At 39.8% G+C, this 24,149-nt stretch overlaps 1 protein-coding gene and 1 long non-coding RNA gene across 4 annotated transcripts in view; one reads left to right on the top strand and one right to left on the bottom strand.

Annotated features, from left to right (window-relative positions):
• Positions 1-1,547: 1,547 nt before the first annotated feature.
• On the bottom strand, positions 1,548-2,417 carry LOC134215960 (uncharacterized). The gene is made up of 3 exons (XR_009980393.1): positions 2,319-2,417; positions 1,746-1,843; positions 1,548-1,658 (listed from the first exon to the last, which is right to left on the bottom strand). It is a non-coding gene; the product is annotated as an uncharacterized LOC134215960 (long non-coding RNA).
• A 1,225-nt stretch (positions 2,418-3,642) lies between these two features.
• Positions 3,643-24,149, top strand: part of LOC134211781 (liprin-alpha-1) — a 166,786-nt gene continuing 146,279 nt past the window's right edge. For 2 of the 3 annotated variants that reach the window (XM_062689001.1, XM_062689000.1), the window contains exons 1-3: positions 3,772-4,223; positions 6,490-6,591; positions 13,221-13,385. In XM_062689001.1, the coding sequence (XP_062544985.1) occupies positions 3,975-4,223; positions 6,490-6,591; positions 13,221-13,385 (516 nt within the window). In that variant the 5' untranslated portion in view covers positions 3,772-3,974. The other variant, XM_062688998.1, reaches the window with a different exon arrangement.

Below are 24,149 nucleotides of genomic sequence, written 5' to 3'. Positions count from 1 at the left end.
GAAAGGCACTGTTGATATGCGTCTTCGGCTTAGCGACAAATGTGATGAATCAGGATTGATTGGATATGCAGATGCCGATTGGGCGGAGTGTCGAGACGGGCGAAAATCGAATAGTGGTTTTATATTTCACTACAATGGAGGAACGATTTCGTGGGCATGTCGTAAACAATCCTGTGTTTCCCTATCAACTGCGGAGGCTGAATTTGTTGCTCTGTCGGAAGCCTCGCAGGAGGCTCTGTGGCTGAAAAGATTAATGCTTGACTTGGGAGAAAAAGTAACAACAGTTCGAATGTTCGACGATAATCAAAGCTGTCTTCGGATGTTGGATTCCGACAAGTTCAGCAACCGTACCAAGCATATAGATACCAAGTATTATTTTACGAAGGATTTGAAGCAGACTGGATTAGTGGAGTATCAATACTGTCCAAGTGAGGTGATGCGAGCTGATCTCTTGACGAAACCTCTATCAAGACTTCGTTTAAGTGCTTTGAGAAAACTTTGTGGACTTTGTAACAGTACCGATAAGTGTTGAGGAGGAGTGTTGTCGTATGGCAACACAGATCGTACAATGTAAAAATACTTTTAGTTTTCTGTTTCTAAATTTAATGTGTATTTTGACGTTCTTCTTTAATGATTTGTTTTATTTTTAATTTTACCACACATTCTAAGAATGTAAACAACTTCAATGTGTTCTCATTCTAATAAATCATCCACGTTTTTCATGTAAATTGCGAGTTTCCTCATGATTCGAAATCCTGTCTCTGGCCAATAGAATTTGCTCGATTCCTCGAGCGAGACTCGATCCTTATTGAGGCAGGAAGACCAAACCATCATATTCTTCGGATGCTTCTCAATCTGTCGTCTTGATTTTCCAAAACAGAATGTCCTCTCCCGGATAAAAAATATCATTAAAATATCATAAATTTTATTGTTACAACACCATTTAAAACATAGGTTTTACCACAGACAAACAGACATAACACATTGAACATTTACTCATCAAATTCATCGTCGTTCAAACACTAACGACATCTGTTGATTTCAGTTAGTTGGGCAAATCACGAATCAGATGGCGGTAGCGAGCAAACGTCAAACTCGAGCAAAAACGATGCACGCGCCACGAGTGTTCGATTGGCCAACTAATGATTATTTGAATTGACCAGTAAATCAATGAACGATGGAAATTTGACGAGTGTTATGTCTGTTTGTCTGTGGTTTTACCATTGAATATAATGGAATTTTGACAATAAAATCACATGAGAAATAATGGTTTTCCACGATAAAATGAATGGTAAATGGGACTTTTACAATAAAAAAGGGGGGTTGTTATGTATCTTTACAATAAAAAAATCGAAAATTTTCCATATAAAAATCTGAGCAAAACAATTGATTTAACGGTTCTTCAATGGGATGATTTCGAGCAACAAAACAATAGAAAACATTGTGTTTTAAATGTTTTCAATTACTGTTTCTATTGTTTTACAATAGAAATACAGCAGGATTTAGAATCCATTATACTCCAACATTACAATAAAAATACAATACAATTAATTGTTTTATAAATTATTTTATTTTTAATATAATTTCAGTTTAGTTCAAACTTAATTTTTACTCATTTTACCTCGCTTTGCTGTTACTTGGCCACGGGTACATAAACGCTGAAAGTAAATGAAAATGTAAATTATAAAAGAATGTTAGTTTTATTAGAAAAAGAACGTCGAGAAGAAAAGATAAAAAATACCTACATCAGTATATCCCGTTGGTGAGATTGGCCAATGATAACCACTGAACGATCTTGAGTCAGTGAACGGCAAGCACCAATATTTCATCATAAGCTTCATTTCTGTAAAGGAACAAGGATACATGTTATCAGGTATGTCATCAGGTATTATGATGATACAATTTTTATTTATTTTTTGTTCGTGATGAACCACTGCGTCCATTATGTACATTGAACTTTTGTATTATCAGATTACGATTACCGGTGGTAAATATAAGCCGTTTGCCAGCGCAGTATTCATTTTCAAAAATATCACTTTACCGGTCGCTACTAAACGCGCTGATAAAACAGTAGCGCAGCTGACAGGTGACCAATTTTACAGCGCGATCACGGCGCTGCTATTTGGTGAACTATCAAATGTCAAACGCCACCATGGCAAATGCCACCGGTACGGAATGCAGCCACCAAAATGATAACCGAAAATAGTGACCTATGCGAAAAAGTTTGACTAATCTAAAATGACAGCACGGCGATGGTGATAAAATTACTCGCGCCCAGTAATGATACTCTAACGCGTTCTAACACTTTAGATACTTACCACGGTACAAAGCCCTAGTGATCTACCGTTGCCCAGCACCAGAAACTGTAATGGAGCAGACACTTTCTGCACCATACAGTTTCATTATTTTCATCTCTTCACTTATTATAAACAAAACTGTACACGCTCAAATGAATCTAGATATTCTCCGAGTAAAATGATGAGCAAAAGTTTTTGTTCCCTTTTATTTTTTTTTGAATTCAAACTTTTATTGCATAACATTTCTAGACCTGCAATATGAAAATATATTACTTGAGAATCGGTACATATAACATTTTCATTCATTTAATTAGCAAAGCTATTGTAATTTTATTGTTTTCAATTGTTATTTCATCAATATAATAAATCCATGAAATATCCCAAAAATATATTAATTCAATCACATTAGACGAATTTCCAGATTTCCAAACCGAATACTTTTATAATTTGTTTAGTTTCTGGATGAGCAATACTAAACGTAAGCAAACAATAAAAATATAATAGAATGTATTGGTAACACTTAAATATATTGTTATTTGAATGTAAGTACAATAAAGATCTTTTACAACCGTGAACATTTTACAATAAGCATACAATAGTTTGTATTGTTTACCACACAATCTATTGTATTTCAATGGGTTATGTCATACAAGTTACTGTATATTTTTATCCGGGCTGCCCTCATCAATGTTGTTAGGATAACCCCACCGGACCGAGTCGATCGCCTGTCTCATTTTTGCACACCTTCTGAAGAAGTCCGTTGATTGCGAAATCATCCCCGACGAAGGCTGGTTTTTGGAAAGGGGTCGTACACTAATTACGTAAGCACTTAAGGGGGGAGGGGGGTTCTGTCATTTTCTTACGCTCCATATAAATGAAAAATGATTTGTATGGGTAAAATCTTACATGGGGGGGGGAGGGAGGCTCGAAAAACCCAGAAAAATTGCTTACGTAATTAGTGTACGGCCCCAAACTTGTTTGCAAAGCTCAACTCGTTTTTCACCCATTAATGGGTAAAAATGTGGAACTTGTAAATGGGCATAAAATACGCATTATATAAAAAAAATAAATCACCCATTATTTTGACAGGTCCATATATCGTCAAATAAGGGGTGATTTTTACTCTTTAAAGAGTATTGTTGGGTTTACAGTGGCAAGGCGCAACATTTGTAATATTAAATATTGTAATATTAAATATTAAATATGAAATTTTCATTTTACTCTTGATTTCACTCTAAAGTGGGTTATTATTGGGCCCTATTGGGCCAAAGTCCGTTTTTAATTGAAAACAACTCAATTCTGGTTAAAATTTCATTACCGTGTAGGGTTTATTATTGTTAATCGTGGGTACCAACTATTTAGAAACGAAACGAAAAATAGTGACAGAACGACGGGAGTAATCTCAGGAGTAATTTAATGATGGCCTCTTCGGTAAAAGATAAAATACAATCTTGTTGTGCCAGTTAAGGTGTGTTCGATAATAGAACTTAAGTTATAGGAAGTAGTTTTTGTGCTCAAGCAATAGATTCTGTTCCATTTGTCCGTCATGTGATAAAATCACTGATTTCCATTGCAGTCAACAAAACAGATATGTTACATGAAGATCCGCGGAGTGCAACTTGTCTTGTATTATAAATATTGCTATAAATTTGGTTGTTTCTGATCGAAAACATAAAAATGTGGAACATGATGTGTGACGTTATGCCCACGATCTCCGAGGACAGCATCTCGCAGAGATCGTCCCAATTCAGCGGCGAGGATGCAAATTTTGAACAACTGATGGTATCGATGCTGGACGAACGAGATAAATTGATGGACAGTCTGAGAGAAGCACAGGAGAGGCTAGCGGAATCGGAGAACAAACTACAAGACATTGAAAAAGAACGTGACAGCCTACATAGACAAATAGCTGCTAATTTACCTCAGGTAAGAATATTCTCCAAATATTTTAAATTCACTGCTTCAGTAATACATTTTTTTTTCAATTATCCTAAGTTGGACATTCAAAATGTTGTTATGCCATGCTAGGAATGCTACAAAATGATAAATCATAGACCAGATGTGGATTATCAAATATTAGAAATCGACGCAAAGAATAGACAGCATATTCTAAATCTGAATTCTTAATTAGGATCATCTAAAAACAGGTTAAGAGAAAATTAATGTAGTCTACCACCTCAGATATGTTAAGTTATAGGGCTGGCAAGTATCACAGTTTTGTAATTTGGAGGAATGTAGCATTTGCTATCAGCTGTATTATGGCACCACTTTGCGATTTTAGCGTACATGATTTTGGAACGGCAATTTCGTCCTTTGAAATCGTTTTTCAATGGTTGTTTACTAAATCATGAACGCCTTAATCCTTATATGGTCGGGGTAAAGAGGCTGGATTAATAACAAAGAGACGCAATTGGAACAGCGCGTTTGCTGCCAAGTCGGTAGTTCCAATCGAGCACAAGGTTTTTAAAGGTAGGAGTATTGCGCCACTTGTATAATGCAGGCGCTTTAGGTCGGGGTTCTGCCAAACCACAGCACGCGGCTTTTAAACTGACTTGTGAGATTTTGTTCGTAAAATAAAAACGGAAATTATTTCATATCAGTTCAGACGTTCATTTGTTGTAGAATATCCGCATTTAAGGGGTTGAAGTGTAAACCAACAGGATATCGTACTCAATCAAATTGCCATTAAAAGAATATCATATACGATTTATATTCTATTTAAATTGTGTAAAAAACGAATGCTTGTGTAAAAGAATGAAATTTTTTTCGTTGGCGCTTGGTGCAGTTTGGCAGAACCCCGGCCTTGATTTGGTTTTGATTAGTATATTTGGGTTCGCTCATCTTGAAAGAGTCTATTTCTATCAAACATTTTATTTTACCTGAATTGATTTTATGTGAATTAAGCTCAATCTTATATTAAAGCGAATGTTGCAAAATAGAGTATTCTTTTCATCGATTTAACCTTTTTTCATTTATCAATCAAGAACAGGATTAACAAATTTTGTTTGCACTTCGCCAACTCAGAACGACAGAAAACAATAAGAACTTGCACTCTGAGGTGATCAAACGCAAAAAAAACTGCTTATCAATTTTAGGCGAAGAAACATTAAGCAAAAAAAAAAAAGTGCTAACTTCTGGGGAAAGCATAAAACATGATATAAGAAAACGTCACAGCAGAAAACCCGGAACATCTCTGGTGTCGTTTTAAAAGGCGTTTTTGCGTCCGATGGTTTTGTTTTTACCAAAAACTTTATAATTCTATACAAAGTTATGCTAATATGAAGTTCGTCAAAAGTTTGCCAATCTCAACCTTTTTGTCAAACCCTTGTTTTTGATTAACTTTTTTTTCAACAGGGTATATAAGTTTTCAATTAAAATTATAGTAAGTTTTTTTTTATTTATCACCAAATCATATCATCTATAAAAAAAAAAAAATTTTTTTTTAAATTATTAAAGTAATGTGTCATAAAGTGATCCATATCAACATTCTGATGTGCAATCAAATACTAGTGCATATTGTAATGTTTCACAAAGCCTTCTAAAAAGTAACAGATTGCATACTATTATGTAAGCTTGAGTATTGTTATCGAATCATCTATTCAAAATCCTATCAAAAAATATGTAGGGGGAATGACGGTTTCGGCAGGTTTTGTTCTATTATTGGCAGGGGTTTTTTTAGGGCTGATTTTGCTCAAATTTGGCCTAAACGTTCTTTGCATATCAAAGAATATTGTGGCCAAATTTCATAAAATTCGGTCGACAAAAACCCCCCTGCCAATAATAGAACAAAACCTGCCAAAGTCGTCTGTTCCCCTATGTTCGATTTAATGTATGCAAGAAAAATAATGTTGTAATTAATGAATATCGAATACTCTATCAAAAAAATAACGAAGGATAATTCAGACATCACATCGTACTGAGGCGATTGATATGTACTGGTATGGGTCTCCGGAGTACGGACCACTATCAATGTTCGGTTTTTAGATGATCCCTATTAGAAGCTAATAAAAGCAAAAATGATTCTGTTTATTACCAGGCTTACGCCGGTGGTCTTTATATTTTTCTATAACACTATTCATTCCATTCGGCTCATAGCTGCGTTTATGTTTGTTGACTTGAACTGTATTATATGACACTTGTTACACACTCATAAATATTATGAATTTATTATACGGTATTTTTATAATTTTAGGAGTTTTCAACATTAACTAAAGAATTGACGCAAGCACGTGAGGCACTACTAGAGAGAGATGAAGAAATTGGAGAGCTTAAAGCTGAAAGAAACAATACGCGGGTGAGCAAAACAATCGTTTCAAATACTTTAATCGTAAAACATACTTGAAACATAGACAAATAGACGTTACACTAAAATGCACTGACATAAAACTAAAATGAAGAGGAAACGTGCATCTTTTATCTTCATGTTTATTATTCCACGCTGACGTCATCTGTCGAACAAAAGCTTACCACATAACGAGTGATAGAGTAACTGAACGATGGCTGTTTCAGAAAAATGTTCTATCTATTACGTCTATTCGTCTATGCTTGAATAAAGTGTAATTATATCGAATTTATTATTTTATATCATAGTATATATTAGGCAGGAACACATATTATATTCTTCTTCCGTCTTTTCGCTCCTCGAATTTGTTTCGCCAAAAATTATTATTTGAGGAATGTATTCAAAATTGCAATGGAAAATGATAAAATATATTGAACTTTCCGATAAAATTCTTTAGGAAAACTTATGAGTTGTGTGATTTTTTCAATTTATACATTTATTGTTATTTCCCATTATATAAAGACCAACATGGCAAAAAACGGAAATACTAATTTTCAGGCTTATTAATATTATAATAAATATAACTATCAGTTTTGTATAAAAACCATTTAGAAATCACAGATTAGGTATCTGTTCCATTATTAATAACATGCTCATATAGCAATAACATTCGCAAAACAGGTATTCATTTTCATTTATTTAGTTTACATATAAACAGATAACACTAAATCAACAATTTGACGCCACAATACTCGGTTCGAGGCCGCATCTCTTGATCCTCGAATGCGTTCTACGCTCGCCAAGTCGTTTTGCACCTGGTCTGCCCACCTTGCTCGCTGCGCTTTACGCCGTCTCGTACCTGCCGGATCGGAAGCGAACACCATCTTTACAGGGATGCTGTCCGGCATTCTTGCAACATGACCTGCCCATCGTACCCTTTCGGCTTTACCTTCTGGATACTGGGTTCGCCGTAGAGCTGGGTGAGCTCGTGGTTTATTCTTCGCCGCTACACGCCGTCTTCTTGCACACCGCCAAAGATGGTCCTAAGCACCCGTCTCTCGAATACTTCAAGTGCTTGCAAGTCCTCCTAGAGCATTGTCCTTTAGACTGGCCCAGCTTAGTATGGGGAGAAAAAAAATGTTGTCAATTCCACGGGGCAACCCCCAGGTTTGTGTCTTTTGATGAGAAAATCAATCTCTCCAAATTTCAGCTCAATCGCTTGTTGTATAAGCTGGCGCGTTTGATTTGAAGTTTGTACGGGAATTTCAGTCAAAATGTTGCGGGAACCGGATACGCGACCGACCAAAATCAAACGCGGGTTTGGGAAATACAACTTATTCATTCCCAATCGAATTCACGTGTGTTTTGTTATCGCTCTACTTTTGCACTGACGTTTCTCTTTCTCCTCCAGAGCAGGCGTTTTATGGTGGTGTTAGAGTGGCACAGAATGGCGCCGCCACAGATGTCCTCCCAGTTACACCAAGAACAGGATGGTCCGAAATGTTGCTGTCGCATAGGAACACTGGCTTGATGCGGTCAATCGAAATGGTTTGCTTGGCTGTTGAAGAGGCTTCTTGACCGAATCGATACGAATGAAAACATGAATGCAATCCTTTAACTTCGGGTGCACAAAAACATTTGGCTTGGAATGATGGTTCACGTTCGGTGCGTTCAGCTCACAGAAGGCTTGATGTAGAATTTTACACATTTCTGCGCCACATTTTCCACTGGTTTGAATTCACCAAAAATTCTGAGGGCTTGTCCGTAGACCAGTTTCGCGGTTGAGCATTTCAGATCTTCACGGAATGCTGTTCGAAGACCAAGCAACACCAGGGGTAAGCGATCGTGCCAGTTTACCGCATTTGTACACATAAGTGCGGCTTTGAGTGTGCGATGAAACCGCTCAACGATTCCATTTGCCGTGGATGATAAGCGGTCGTGTGAATATGGTGCACTCCCAACAACTTCGTTAACTCCCGAAAGAGATCGGATTCAAATTGTCACCCTTGAACGCTGGTCAGTGTTTTGGGGGGGGGGGGGCGAAACGCGCTTTCCATCCAGAATACAATGTCATTGCAACCGTCGGAGCCATCATGTCGCTGAGCGGGATTGCTTCGGGCCAGCGTGTGAAACGATCTGACTACGGCCTCAACACGGGATGGTAATGGACGAATTCCGTCTTTGTTCACAAGGTATCCGACGCGACGCAAAAAATGTGCATTTCTCAACGTTGATAACGAGGCCATTATCTCGTAGACGTTCTAGGACGATTTTCAAGTTCTTTCGGTGCTCCTCTTCGTTTGAAGATGCGACACATATGTCATCGATGAAAACGACGACGAATGGCAAATCTCCAAAAAGCTTGTTCATAAACCGTTGGAAAGTTTTTTTTTTGTATCTATTAAAGAGGCTTTCAGCTGGCTCACCTCCGGATTACCGTTGGAAAGTTTGACTTGCGTTGCAAGGTCCAAATGGCATTCGGAGTAATTCGAACAAGCCAAACGGTGTTATGACTGCTGTCTTTGAAACGTCCGCTTCCTCAACTGGTATGTTGTAGTAGGCCCTGACTAAATCGAGAGTAGTGAAGATTGTCTTACCTCGAAATCTGTTGAGCAGATCGTGTACATGTGGAACTGGGTACCTGTCCGGAATGGTGACTTTATTCAGCCGACGGTAGTCTCCAACGAACCTTCACTCTCCGTTTATCTTTGGCACGCAGTGGCTGGACGGTCGGCAGATACCCATTTCACACATAGCTTGAAATTCCTCCTGCGCAGCTCTTTCTCGCTCAGGATGCATTCGACGAGCCTTCGATGCAACTGGTGGGCCTGTCGTAACGATGTGATGGGTAACACCGTGTTTCACTTCACGATGAATCGACGATGGAACTAGTATCTCACGATAATCATCCAAGAGGTCCCGATACGGATGCTGGCAATCCGCAGCTTTAACACCGTGGATGACTGTCGGTACCAAACTGCCGCTGGTATGAAGTTTAGTGGTGCCGTCGATGATCTGCTGGTGTCTGAAATCCACCAGTAGTCCGAAATGCGCAAGAAGATCCGCACCGACGATAGCTCTGCTCACGTCAGCAACGATGAAACGCCACGTGAAGCGGCGGTGGAGTCCAAGGTCGATTGAGATGAACTCACTGCGATAGGTGTTGATTCTCGTCCCATTAGCAACATGCAATGAGAAGGGAATGGTTCCTCTCGGTTTGTCGCTTTTTGATGCAGGAATTATTTAAACGTCTGAGCCCGTGTCGATAAGATATCTGGTACTGCTGGTTTTGTCGAATAGAACAAGACGTGGACCTGCATGGCTGCATGGCGTTCGGCAGTGCTCGGCACGACCACCATATTTGCGGTGATACCAGCAAACTGTTTCTTCTGTACCGCCTGGTCTGAATGACGAACGATACACATTACATTACTTCTGGATCGGCTGGGTCCGGCCTTCAACCGTCGAATTTCAGCCGTGAGCGCTTCTATTTCTCCCTTGAGGCCGCTGTAATCGAGTGCCGATGCTCCGGCAGTTGGAGTAGAACAACTGGCGACGTTTGTTGAAGAAGATTCCTCCATTCGATCGGTCATGAACTTTCATATAGTTTTCAGCTGACTCGATTCGATCAATAAATCCAAAAGTACACAAAACAGCCCCTAATGAATCAGCCGAAAGCTTAATAAAAGTTCATTTAATCATCGTATAATGTTCTGTGAAATTGTTCTGTTACATACCAACTGTCTTTTTTGCAATTCTGAGCTCATTCGAGCAATCAAACCAATTTTCAGAACGAATGAGTGTCGGAAGTGTATTTTTCTATACATTTTGACTGAAATCCCCATACAAACTTCAAATCAAATGCGTCAGCTTATACAACAAGCGATTGAGCTGAAATTTTGAGAGATTGATTTTCTCACCAAAATACACAATTGTTTCCTGGGCCAGTCTATTGTCCATGTTTCATGTCGGTAGAGGACTACTGGTCTTATCAGCGTCTTGTACATAACACAGTTTCTTCTGGAGCCCGTAGTAGGCCCGATTTCCACAGATGATGCGCCTTCGTATTTCACGACTAGCATTGTTATCAGCCGTTAGCAAGGATCCAAGGTAGACGAATTCCTCGACCACTTCGAAGGTATCCCCGTCTATCGTAACACTGCTTCCCAGGCGGGCCCTGTCGCGCTCGGTTCCGCCCACTAGCATGCACTTTGTCTTCGATGCATTCACCACCAGTCCAACTTTTGATGCTTCACGTTTCAGGCGGATGTACAACTCTGCCACCTTTGCAAATGTTCGGCCGACAATGTCCATGTCATCCGCGAAACAAATAAATTGACTGTATCTGTTGAAAATCGTACACCGGCTGTTACACCCGGCTCTCCGCATGACACCTTCTAGCGCAATGTTGAACAACAGGCACGAAAATCCATAACCTTGTCTTAGTCCTCGGAGCGATTCTAACGAACTGGAGTGTTCGCCCGAAATCTTCACACAGTTTTGCACACCATCCACCGTTGCTTTGATCAGTCTGGTAAGCTTCCCAGGGAAGCTGTTCTCGTCCATAATTTTCCATAGTTCTTTTTTTTTCACAAGGGAGAATGCATACTACTCTAGTCATTCGACCTAACTCTCGCTCTGGCATCCCTTATGGGACATTTTACTTAGGTTCCCACTTCTGACGTAACATGTGAGTCTGACTTGGGTGCTCACTTCGCTCATACCATATGAGACTAGCTCACCTCGAACATACCATGTGAGACTGATTTGTATGCTCATTCCTTTCATACCATGTGAGACTGACTTGGATGCTCACTCACACTCCTCTGCCACGCCGCGGGGTATCAGTAGTCATATGAACCAACATTCCTGCGCTACTCCCAGCACGGCATGTGCAGTCCATGCATACACCTATTCATTCACACTTCTGCTATGCTTCGAAGTGACGATCTCGGTTGCCACCCGCTGCGCCATTACCTCTGCATGGGCAGACCATTCACACACTTCTCCGCGTTTGGAACTTTTCGCTCTGACTAGCGAAGTTAGTACTGCTTGTCGATTGCTGCTCGGCGCGCCAGATTCTCTGCAAGCTGCAGGCAATCTGAGTGGTTGCAGTCAAGACTGCGTTCCACTTCTCCACCGCTTGACACATCCTCTGGATAAGGTTATCCGGAGTTGTGTCCCGGCTGCAAACGTCTAGCATTGCTCTTCTTTCGACGTCGAAGCGAGGACATACGAACAGTATGTGCTCTGTAGTTTCATCAACACCTGGGCAGTCAGGGCAGACAGGGACAGGAATTGTGTCAGATGGAAGTGAACTTCCCCATGGGGTCTCCCCACCCAGCTTGGTATGTTAGGAATCAGCCGGTGGGTCTACCTACCTTTCGAGGAGTTATCCCACTCGCGCTGCCATCTGGAAACCGAAGTCACCCTGGTACGCTCGCGGGCTCCTCTGGTGCCACGTAGCTTAAAACACTCCTCGTCTTCCCGGATGACCAGCCCAACTGGTATCATACTCGCTATCACGCAGGATGCGTCGTGCGATACCGTGCGATAGGCCGATATCACTCTGAGACACATCAAGCGGTAGGTGCTCTCCAGTTTCTGCAGGTAACTGGTTACCCCTAGTGCTTTTGCCCAGGACGGGCCGCCGTACCTAAGGATAGACGCGGCAACGCCTGCCAGTAGCCTAGTGTTCTCATTACCGCAGGAGTCCCGCAAGGGTCAATCCTGGGCCCGGTACTATGGAACCTGATGTATGACGGGGTTTTGAAACTAAAGTTTCCTCCTGGTGTGAAGATCGTCGGCTTTGCTGACGATGTAACCCTAGAGGTATACGGGGAGTCAATCCCCGAAGTAGAACTAACCGCAGAACACGCGATCATCACTGTGGCGGACTGGATGAATGCGAGAGGCCTTGAGCTCGCTCAACATAAGACGGAGGTGGTTATCGTCAATAACCGTAAGTCGGCACAACATGCAGTTGTTCACATGAGAGACGTCGCGATCACTTCAAAGCGGAGTCTGAAGATTCTTGGGGTCATTATAGACGACAAGCTTACCTTCGGTAGCCATGTCGAATATGCGTGCAAGAAGGCTTCGACTGCTGTGACGGCATTATCGAGGATGATGTCCAACAGCTCCAAGGTGTGCGCCAGTAGCCAGTAGCCTGCAAGCCAGAGTGAATGTAATGTAATGTGTATTATTGGATGATGAAAAATGTAAACGAAAAAATACGACGTACAACTGCTCGACTTTTTGCGGGAGCTCGATCGAATCGAACACATAATAGTGCTGTCCAATGAGAGCTTGAAGTAGCTCGAAGTTTCTCCCTGTCCTGCTCATGCCCGTTTGTTGACAAAAATGAACGAGCAGGACGGGAACAATTCCGAGCTACTTCGAGCTGCTTATTGGACAGCACTAATACGGATTCTCTCACCATAGTATCTATAAGCTCATTGGTCTTGAGTCGAGATGCGCAATGCCATTCCTAGTTCGAGATATGTGGATTGCTTTTCGCAAACGTCATTATAGTTTGGTTATGCGCGTATCAGCAGATAGAATGTTAAAATAACAAGTCATATTAATGTTTGCGACACTATTCACTATATATATAAATATGTATATTTTTTTAATTTCAGTTATTGTTGGAGCATCTGGAATGCTTAGTATCTAGACATGAACGATCACTTAGAATGACTGTAGTGAAAAGACAAGCAGCATCGCAGAGTGGAGTTTCGAGTGAAGTGGAAGTTTTAAAAGCTCTTAAAAGTTTATTCGAACATCACAAGGCATTAGACGAAAAGGTAATGTGAAGCGTAAAAAATCTGTTGAAAAAATGACAGTTATAGCAGGTGTTGTTCAATGGTTAACAGGGAGTTCCTGAGACTATTTTTATCTGAAAAATTTTGCTGACGTAATTGTCTGTGCCTAAATCAAAAACTGCGAAGATGGATTGAAGTTGTCAGCAAGACTAACCCAAGACAAAAGAAAACCAACGACAAAGCAAACTTGCTAACTTTTCATCCCGTTATTTTGCATTATCTCTACAGCAAATCTCGGTTTAAAGCTATCATAGTTTCTGCTTTTATGGAAATACGAAAATCTAACTATGATTACAAAATAAGCATCGTATTCTTGGAAATATCAGAGCATGCAAGCCGAATGATTCTTGTCATATTGTGTTTGGGTTCTGACAAATGCTTGTTGCGAGGTGCGTTTGTCAGTAACAAACTCTGTTGACGACAAATGAGCCAAACACAATTGATACGTTTGCGTGCGTGCCATGAGAAAACTGTCAAAACGCACGCAAACGTATCAATTGTGTTTGGCCCAAAAGGGTATCTAGTTAGGCGTTGCTCGAATATTGATTCCCTGATCATAACAGAAAAACCAATCTGATTTCACCTAGTAGTGAGTAGAGTTTGCTTTTGTGATAACTTTTGAACGCAAGAGATGATAGTGATTGTGATCAAATTTAATAATGATCAACTAAGCTGCTGTTTATTATTATTATACCGTGACATGCCCTATTACCGTGGGTTTAATACTCTCAGGACAGGTACCAGAGTTAAGTTATTTCGGACTCTATGGCGATTTCTAACAAAATAAAAATATAACGTGATACGACCGTTTCTTGCTTCGCATTTATTGAAAGTTAACATGACGTTTTGAAAAAAAGTTTTACATAAGTATAAAGCGTTTTCTCTGCCAGTTCAATAGGTGTCTAGGGTGGTAGGTCATTTGGCATAAAGGTCGTTTGGCATAACGGCCGTTTGGCATAATAGTTGTGTAATCATCAATTTCGTGCATAATATGTTCATTTATTTATAATGATTGCAGAGGCGTCGCGTCCGCATGTGCAACCTGTGCACTGCACAGGTAGCAATTTTGTCCCTAACATTTAAACTCTCAATAGATTTCTTGTCATTCTTATTCAAATACTTGGATTATGTGCATTTGTTATATGTTTAGTACAAATTTAACGATTGAGTATAAATACATAATCGTAAAATATGCACGGAATTTTTACAGGCGACATGTGATATGAGGCAACCGAAATGCTACGATGGGGGCGCGTCATATTTTATTCCACGATACCGAAACGACGACGCACCGCCACATGTTGTCCAACACGTGCACTTTCAGCAGAGAACGGTTTGCCATGCATCTTACACGCATTATTTTGTATGTGTAGGTCATCCGCTTCAACCGCAATCGGCGATGTATAGGTAGCCAAAGCGTTCATCGTTTGCAGTGCACGGTTTGGTGCTGATGCAGAAAAGCACATCGGTTTGGTGCCTACCGAGTAGGTAACCCACACCGCTTCAAACAGCGCATGCGCGTTTGGTTGAAGAGCGCGCAATCGGAACCAAATAGAAAAAGAAAAGAGGCGGTGATTAAATAAATTTTCTGCTCTCTCAAAGCGTTCCATGGCGAAAGTCCGGTTTAGAATAAGCACATTGGATCACAAGCGTTTTAATATTTCATATTGATTGGGATTATGGCTTATGATGATTTTTTTCGTCAAATCCAATATCCAAAAGCTATTCGTATACAATGTGGTCAACTTAGCGGGTAGAGGGGTAGGAAAAATGTCCATGGTTAACACAAATTAATGAAAAATTGCATGATCAGATGTGTACGCTGATGGAGGGAAGTACACATCTAAAAATGTTCGACATCTGTCCACGTGGTATGAAAACAGCCCTTCGGAAAAAAAGATTCATCTAAGAAATAAACTAAAATAGAATAATAATTATTAATAATTATTAATTATTAATTATTAATTTAATAATTAAATTAATAATTATTAATAATTGAGTAACGTTCAGATTACAGACATGTTATGATTTTATCACGTTTCGATTTTATCACGCTCCGATTTTGTCACGTTCCGATTTCGTCAACAAATTTATTCCGTTTTTATCAACAAGAAAATTCAATCATTCTTTTTTTTTTTAAATTTAGCCTTTGAAAAAACTAACTTGGGATAGTTTTTGGTTAAATGTTGTATTTATAATATTTCAAGCACGGTAATAAGACCGTAACTAACAAGAGAGGATTCTTTTCACCGACTTCCCCTCATCGAAATAAAAGTGATAAGATGCGGGTTTGTTTGCCCTTTATTACTTCAGGACGAAGCGTTCTGATAACTGAACGTTCTGATATAACTGAAAAATCGTTGAAATACTTTTTCGAAAGTTCTAGGCCGTCCAAACTATTCTGGAGTACATATCCTCGAATGGATCTAGAAATATGTCTACAAAAAAATTGTCCTAAGCTGAGATATATGCCTAAAAATATTTATGTGATCATAAGACATAGATAAATCGCCTGCTTTGAACGTGTTTACAGCGGAACACTAGGAGTTAACGTTCTCAAATCAGTATGGCAAAAGGCTTATTCCGATTTTGTCACTGTTCCGATTTTATCAACTAAAACTCACGGCCCGTTTTGATAAAAATGGAACATATCTGTACAAGCTTCATTGTAGAGACCCCATTTTTCTGATATGTATTACATGCTAATAACAAATGTGTATTACCTGTCTAATCATTCTTAATATATTTCAATTTTATCGCCAATTTTATTCATTAATTTAAGACTTGTCTCATTCTACGAAATAACTTAAATTAGAATTAAAAGATAGTTTCATTGAATAGCTGTCTTATATGTCATATTGAAAAGCATTATGATTCCCCAGATTAGTTTGTTTTTCTATTAAACCCACTTTCACTTTAAGTTTAGTTTGAGCTTAATTCAATAAATTAGATGTATCTTAGAAGCAGATAGACGAAACATATGGGAAACACGGTTGAAGATAGATCGTTCATATTGGATGTGTCATTTCAGGTCCCTTTTTCAGGTCAGGTTTTTTTCTCAAAATATTTAACTTTGATACGGGAAGCACGAACAATTATCAACTCGTCGAACAATTATCAACTCGTCATAATTTACATTATTGAAAGCTTAACTTTTTTTCTACAACAAATATAATTAAAAAAAAGTATCACCGGGACGTGCTTACTCGTAATTTTAATGCTGATACATTGACAGCTATATCAAACAACTGAAAACCGAAAAACGAAACCGCTCGGTGCACAGGTTTAAGAATTGACCACGCGACGCCTCTGAATGATTGTCACTTTAACATTATAAAAGAGATGTTCTAGATTGATTTTTTCGAATTAAAGTTCAGATTCTATCAAATCACTGATTGAAGGTACTTTAACTAGACTTTTTATTATCTGCCTATTTCACTTAAAATCTTTTTACCTCTGGGTCAGCAGCAAGATCGTCGTTGACTAAAACAAACTACAATATACGGAAAGTCAAATAGCAAAATTGTAAGTGCAATAAAAAGCAAATGAAGTTATTTCTGCATGACATATATTAATCCCTTCAAAAGCATACTTTGTCGTTCATAAGTATAAAAAGTATATGCTTCTTTTTTTCAAGTAATGTATTTTTTAGGCATAACACAAGGGAGAATATGTACGGTTCCTATTCTCAATGTATGCAATATTCAAGTTCTGGGAAAGGGAAGATATAGCTCCTTCTTTCAAAGGATGCATTTTCTTGGCGAAGGCGAAGGGATATTTTTTTAAGGCATTTGCCCGGTTTAAGACAAAGAGGGATATGATTCCTTCTTTCAAAGGATGCATCTTCCCGACAGTTACATCAGAGAAGATATTAATTATGGTTCCATTTTTAAAAGAATACATATGCCCGGCAGATGGCGAAATACGATATGCTTCCTTCTTCCAAATCAGGCATTTGCTCGGTTTAATGCGGGGAAAGATATGATCGCTTCTTTCAGCGGATGGCAGAAGGTCCAGAGAAGGCAAATGATGATATGGTGCCTTCTTTTAATTCAAGCATTTACTCGGTTGGAGGCAAGGGTAGATGAGATTCCTTCATTCAGATGATGCATTTGCTCGGCAAACGGTAAAATACGACATAGTTCTTTCAATTGGCATAAAGTCAAAGTCAAAGCGCTTGCTCATGATAATCTTTGAAAAGAATTTGTTTAGAATAAAAGTCGAAATTAATTTATTGGCTTTTTTCGGTGATAATTATACTACTCAAAGCGAAAGGGAGTAGATGAAAGTAATGAAGATACAGATTCGATTGACACCGCAAGCGAGCGGCAAGTTTGAAATGAATAGTTAGGCAGAATAACAGCGATTTCAACAATGCTTGTTCTCTCATATGGCCCTCTGCTAATCATCAGTTTCTATTCATTTCACACTTGCCGCTCACTTGCGGTGTCAATCGAATCTGTATAAGGAGGTTTTGCGCCCGCTTGAGGAAGGGATTTTGCTCTACTCAAGCGGGCTTTTCCCTGCTCCAAATAAAGAATAAAGAATATATACTACTTAGGCTCGATGCCCACATAGCGTCTTTTCAACTCTGCGTGCACACGGAGTTAAAAAGATGCAGGTGTGTATCAGAAAAAAACGTTAACGCAGCGTCACCGCGCCGATGCACACCTGCGTTATTTTAATGCTGTGTGCACGCTGCGTCGAAAAGACGCTACGTGGGCATCGGCCCTTAGAGTTACTTAGATAAACGCAATAAAGCTTATGTTTAATAAACATTTTTGACTTAAATTATCATTCTACGCCATTATTATCTGGAAAAGTTCTATTCTACGAAATGGTGTAAGTGAGGAGATAACACCTTCTTTCTATTAACATAGGTGTACAGTGGAAATAATACCTTCTTTAAATGAACGGTAACGGTTTATGGCAAACACAGGAGGTAATGCCTTCTTAAAATGAACGCATTTGCCCAGTATGAGGTAAGCATAGAAGATAATGCCTTCTTTAGATGAATGCATTTGTTCAATATAAGACAGACAGAGGAGGTAATGCTTTTTTCAAATGAACGCATTTGTCCGGTTTAAGACGAACGGAGATGACAATGCATTCTTTTAATGAACCAAAGCATTTGTCCAATATAAGGCAAACAGAGTATAATGATTTAAGGCAAACACAGGTGATAATGCCTTCTGTAGATGAACGCATTTGCCCGATATAAGGCGAACAGAATTGATGATGCCTTCTTTTAATGAACGCATTTGCCCGGTATATTGCGAACATAGAAAATAACACCTTCTTTAAATAAATGCGTTGGCCCGGTTTAAGGCGAACAGAGTTCATAATGTCTTCTTTTATTGAACGCAAATACGCCCGATTCAAAACGAACAGATTTGATAACGGTTTCATCAAATAAATGCGTTTGCCCGGTTTAAGGCAAACAGAGTTGATAATGCCTTCTTTAGATGAACACTTACTTGATACTTGATACTTGATGGGCTACAGCTCTTCGATGAACCTACGCCGAATGGAGTATCCTTCTCCACTGGACTCGATCCTGGGCCAATCGCTTCCAGTCGCCCTGAACATTGAGCGCCCTCAGGTCCTCCTCAACTGCAAAAAGCCATCGTGTACGCGGCCTTCCACGAAGCCTGCGGCCTCTTCCGGGTTCTCTACTAAATATTATCTTCGCTTGACGTTCTTCCGGCATACGAACAACGTGACATGAACATATTTGCTGGATATAAGGCGAACAGAGTTGGTAATACCTTCTTTTAATAAACGCATTTGTCGGTTTAATGTGTACAGAGATGATAATGCCTTGTTTAGATGAATGTATTTGCCCGGTATAAGGCGAACAGAGATAACATCCCCTTTAAATAATTGCGTTTGCAAGGACTCATTCGCGGTAGTGTCCCACTTGGGGTAAAGGGGGATGACATTCATTCGGGTAATGGCGTTCGTGGTAGTGACCTTTGGGGTAATGGATATACAGGTAATGTCATAGAGTCGAAATGGTTCCTTCTTTCAATTCAGGCATTTGCTTGGTTTAGAACACGGGAAGATATTCCCCTTCTTTGAAATGGTGCATTTTCCCGGCAGACGGCAAGAGACGATATGATTTCTTCCTTCAATTCAGGTATTTTCTCGGCTTAAAGGAAAGGAAATAATTAAACCTTCTTTTAAAGGAGGCATTTGCCCAGCAAAAGCCAAAGAGAATATGACTCTTTCTTACAATTCAAGAATTTGGTACGCTCGGTTCAATGCAAGGGGAAATATGTGTAGATTTTCCTTGGTCTTCGGTCAGCCGCGCGGAGTTTCGGAAAAGAAGTACGCGCACACTTGACGGTTGGTTTATGATTGAATTTTATTAATTCCGTTTTGGGTGTGAGACCCATAGAGAATGCCGAGTTATACATTGTATGGTCAGCGTCGTGGGTGACCTACTTAATTTGTGCTTGCGCATGTTTATATTAACGGCGGATGTTTAGGCCGATGAAATAAACATTGCAGCACTGCTGGTTATTAAAAATACAATGTTGCAAGACCAACATTGACGACTGAAAGTATTTATACTACGTATGATCCTTTCTAAGAAACCGTTTGCTCATAAAAGGGATAAATGGGCAAGTTTTCTTGCTTGCCCTTACATGAAAGACAAAACAAGCCACCAATGTCAATTTAATTTAAATGAGGTGAACCGGTCAAGGGCAGAAAACCTTATTAATAAAGATAATAAAAAAAAAATTATTTAATTTAATACTGATTTATCTTGCTAGTAGGTGCGTCAACATTTCAAATGGTCCCATTTTGACAGGAAGCTTCTTTATCCTTAACGTGTCACGCCGTACAATTCCAATGAGAATAAATAGAAGGTGAGGAAGAAGACCAAATGCAAGTGTATTAGTGGATGAGAAAAATGTAAACAACAAATGGTGACGTACAAGGCACGCACACTATATATGGATTCCCGAGCAAAAATAAATAACTAATTGATAACAAATTCTGTTATCCGGTTATCGGACATATTGATAACTGAACTTGTTATCATTTTGGCTGACTTAACAGCCAACATAACAAAAATGATACCAGAATTTTATTCGTAAAATAACTACATGAAAACAAATTAAGTTATCACTGATACCAAATTGATAACACATTTTGTTATACATGTTATTTACTCAAATAACTAATTTAGTTATTATTTAGTTATCAGCCATCACTGTTTTATCGACCAAAATAGTTGAATCTTCTTTGCCGACTTCATTACGCATTGAAAAAAATGTTGCCATTCACTGGGATTCGAACTCGAATCGAGTGATTGCACGGCGTGGTCTCACCCAATTACGCTTTCTTGAGGAGCAGAAGAGAAGAGCAATACGCTTTCTACAATCTTGCATTTACTGAAAACTATTTATAATCAAATCATGATGCCATATGACCATTTTATGTAAATAACAGTCAGCTGTACAGAGTTGAGAACAGCCTAACTTATTAATAACAAACTTTATTATCCAGTTATATTGATAACTAGAATTGTTATCATTTTGGTTGAATTACCAGTCAATATAACAAAAATGATAACCGAATTTAATTCAAAATAGCGAACCAGCAATCAATTAGAATAAATACGGTTTATCGTACTTTTATTGATTTTATTGATTTTTCCAGTATAATAGGTTTATACATAATAGGCCAAATAATTGGCTTAGGTTAGTTTTTCTCTCTAATTGTCAATCATTAGGTTACTAGCAGCGCCATGCTGTAGATCGATTTCGGTTCTAGTTTTATTCTAACTAAACCACAACCTTGTAATTCGCAGTGAAACGTTTCATGTTTTCATATGCATATATAAACAGCAACACTGCTGATCCCAGCAAGAATTAATCCATGAAAAAAATTGCCATTTGGCGAATCCAGGGTCGGGGTCGACAGTTTTCGGGAGCCCCTAAATGTACGAAAAAGGTTGATTTTGGTACATACGGTTATGTGAGGGCCCGGGGCCATGACTCAAAGCCCCCCTCCCCCCTCTTCCTTAATCCGACCATAAGTGAATCCTCTCGCTAGTCAAGATATGTTTTTATCGTTTCCGGCGGGTTTATATGATATTTGCTCATGCGAAAATCACGAGTAAGGTTGAGTAAATTGTGGAAAACTAAAATTAGGATTCGTATGGGTACCGAGTCCACAACGTGCATTTTAACCTACAATGTCTGCCACGTTTGCCGGGTCGACTAGTTAAAACATATTTTTTGGGTTACTGTGACAAAACACCTTCCAAAGGATTTTCTATTTCACATATCAATATTCCCATGCGTCGACCGTCCTTTCAACATCGACTATTGAAGGTTTGGCTGCAGATGATCTAGCTCTGGTTTGTCTTTTGCGTCCAAACCTAGGTTTAAACTGTCAATAGTTGAGCCCATTGCTAGATCGACTAAAGTGCGAGCATGATTGTTTCTCCACAACAGACCAGATCGTTGCAATTTCTTGATTATCCGACATTTCCAGTTAAAATTTCCGTTTCTCAATTATATAAGCACTGTGGATCCCAAGATGAATTATGTTGCGGTTAGCTTGGCGGTTAGTCAAGATTATTCACCGTTCCTGAATGAGCACATGCCCTTGGATCATATGTTCCGGGAGCTGCAAGGCCATTTTAAGTACTGAATAAACTACAACGCTTAATTGGTTCTCAGATACATATTTCATTATTCAACGATACCTGAAATGAAAGTAAAGTTAATAAGCATAGCATAAAACAAATAAGAAAATTTCAACTCTTGTGTAAATTCCTTTGTTGACAGAGTAATAAACAAATCAATAGATATCGAGGGTAACGGGGAAAATCACTCTCTGCTTAGACGAAAATTTCAGTTCAGTGTTTGGAAACAGTTCTTGTCACAATATTCATAGCATAGGCTGGCTACATTTAACAGAAGTAGTATGTTGGCAAGGGTAGAATGCTTAGCCCCATTTCTGAACGACGCGAAATTTAGAAGAAAATGTGTATTGATAATAAAATTTGTTATTATTCAGTTATCAGTTAATCACATGATTGATAACTAAATATCAAAATGATAATAAGGATAACTAATCGTGTTATCAGTTTGATATCATTTCAGTTAGCTGCCTTTGCTCGGGTTTCCATACCTTAGTATTTATTTACATTGGTACAATTCCGTTCCCAATTATCATGTATTGTCCATATGAAGGAAACCATGTAACTGATTATTATTATTTATTCAGACTAAAGCCCCAAACGCAATACAACGGAACGGCGACGGAAACGGAAAATTTGACAGTTAGCCCATATATTTTCTGTCAAATTTGCCGTTTCCGTCGCCGTTCCGTTGTATTGCGTTTGGGGCTTAAGGCCGAAGTGGCCTGTGCGGAATATAAGAGTATTCCCCATTCGGCTCGATCCACGGCTACACGTCGCCAACCACGCAGTGTACGGAGGGTCTGCAAGTCATCTTCCACCTGATCGATCCACCTTGCCCGCTGCGCACCTCGCCTTCTTGTGCCCGTCGGATCGTTGTCGAGAACCATTTTCACCGGGTTACCATCACCATCACCGCCATCTTCGTCGCCACATCGCCATTCAGGTGTTCTTCGTAGTGCTGCCGCCACCTTTGGATCACCTCACGCTCGTTCGTAAGAAGGTTCCCGTTTATATCCTTACACATATCAGGCTGTGGCACGAGGCCTTACGTGAACGGTTTAACTTCTCATAGAACTTTCGTGTGTTATTAGCGCAGTACAGTTGCTCCGTCTCTTCACGGTCTCGATCTTCCAGCTGGAGCTTTTTCCTCCGGAAAATCGAGTTTTGTCTGTTCCGCGCCCGTTTATATCGTGCCTTGTTCGCCCTCATGCGGTGTTGCAGCAATCCTCACCCATGCTGCATTCTTCTCTTACACTAACTGCTCACATTCGCCGTTATACCAGTCGTTTCTCTGATCCGGGGGCACCGTGCCAAGTGCAGTGGTTGCGGTGCTACCAATGCTGGATCGAATATCTCTCCAGCCATCTTCAAAAGACGCTGCGCCTAGCTGCACTTCCGTTGGAAGTGCCACTTCCAGCTGCTGCGCGTATTCTTGGGCTAGTCTACCGTCTTGTAGCCGCCCAATGTTAAGCCGCGGCGTCCGAGTTCGACGCGTGTTGTACACCGTTGAGAGTTTTGAGCGCAGGCATACTGCAACGAGGTAGTGGTCGGATTCAATATTCGCACTGCGGTAAGTACGGACGTTCGTGATGTCGGAGAAGAATTTACCGTCCATTAGAACGTGGTCGATTTGGTTTTCCGTTTCTTGGTTAGGTGATCTCCATGAGGCCTTGTGGATATTTTTGCGGGGAAAAAAGGTGCTTCGGACTACCATTCCGCGGGAGGCTGCGAAGTTAATGCATCGTTGGCCGTTGTCGTTCGGTACGGTATGCAGACTATCAGGTCCGATGACCGGTCTATACATTTCCTCCCTTCCTACCTGAGCGTTCATGTCACCATGACGATTTTGACGTCCCGCAGTGGGCATCCATCGTATATCTATTCCAGCTGTGCGTAGAACGCTTCTTTTTCGTCGTCGGGTCTCCCTTCGTGTGGGAAGTGCACGTTGATGATGCTATAGTTGAAGAAACGGCCTTTAATCCTTAGCTTGCACATCCTTGCGTTGATTGGCAGCCACCTAATCACACGATGGCGCATCTTACTCAGCACTATGAAGCCGGTTCCCAGCTCGTTGGAGGTGC

The sequence above is a fragment of the Armigeres subalbatus genome, chromosome 2, assembly GCF_024139115.2.
Source record: "Armigeres subalbatus isolate Guangzhou_Male chromosome 2, GZ_Asu_2, whole genome shotgun sequence".
Taxonomy (NCBI): Eukaryota; Metazoa; Arthropoda; class Insecta; order Diptera; family Culicidae; genus Armigeres; species Armigeres subalbatus.
Note: the sequence above shows the minus strand (reverse complement) of the source record. Positions and strands in the feature narration are given on the sequence as shown.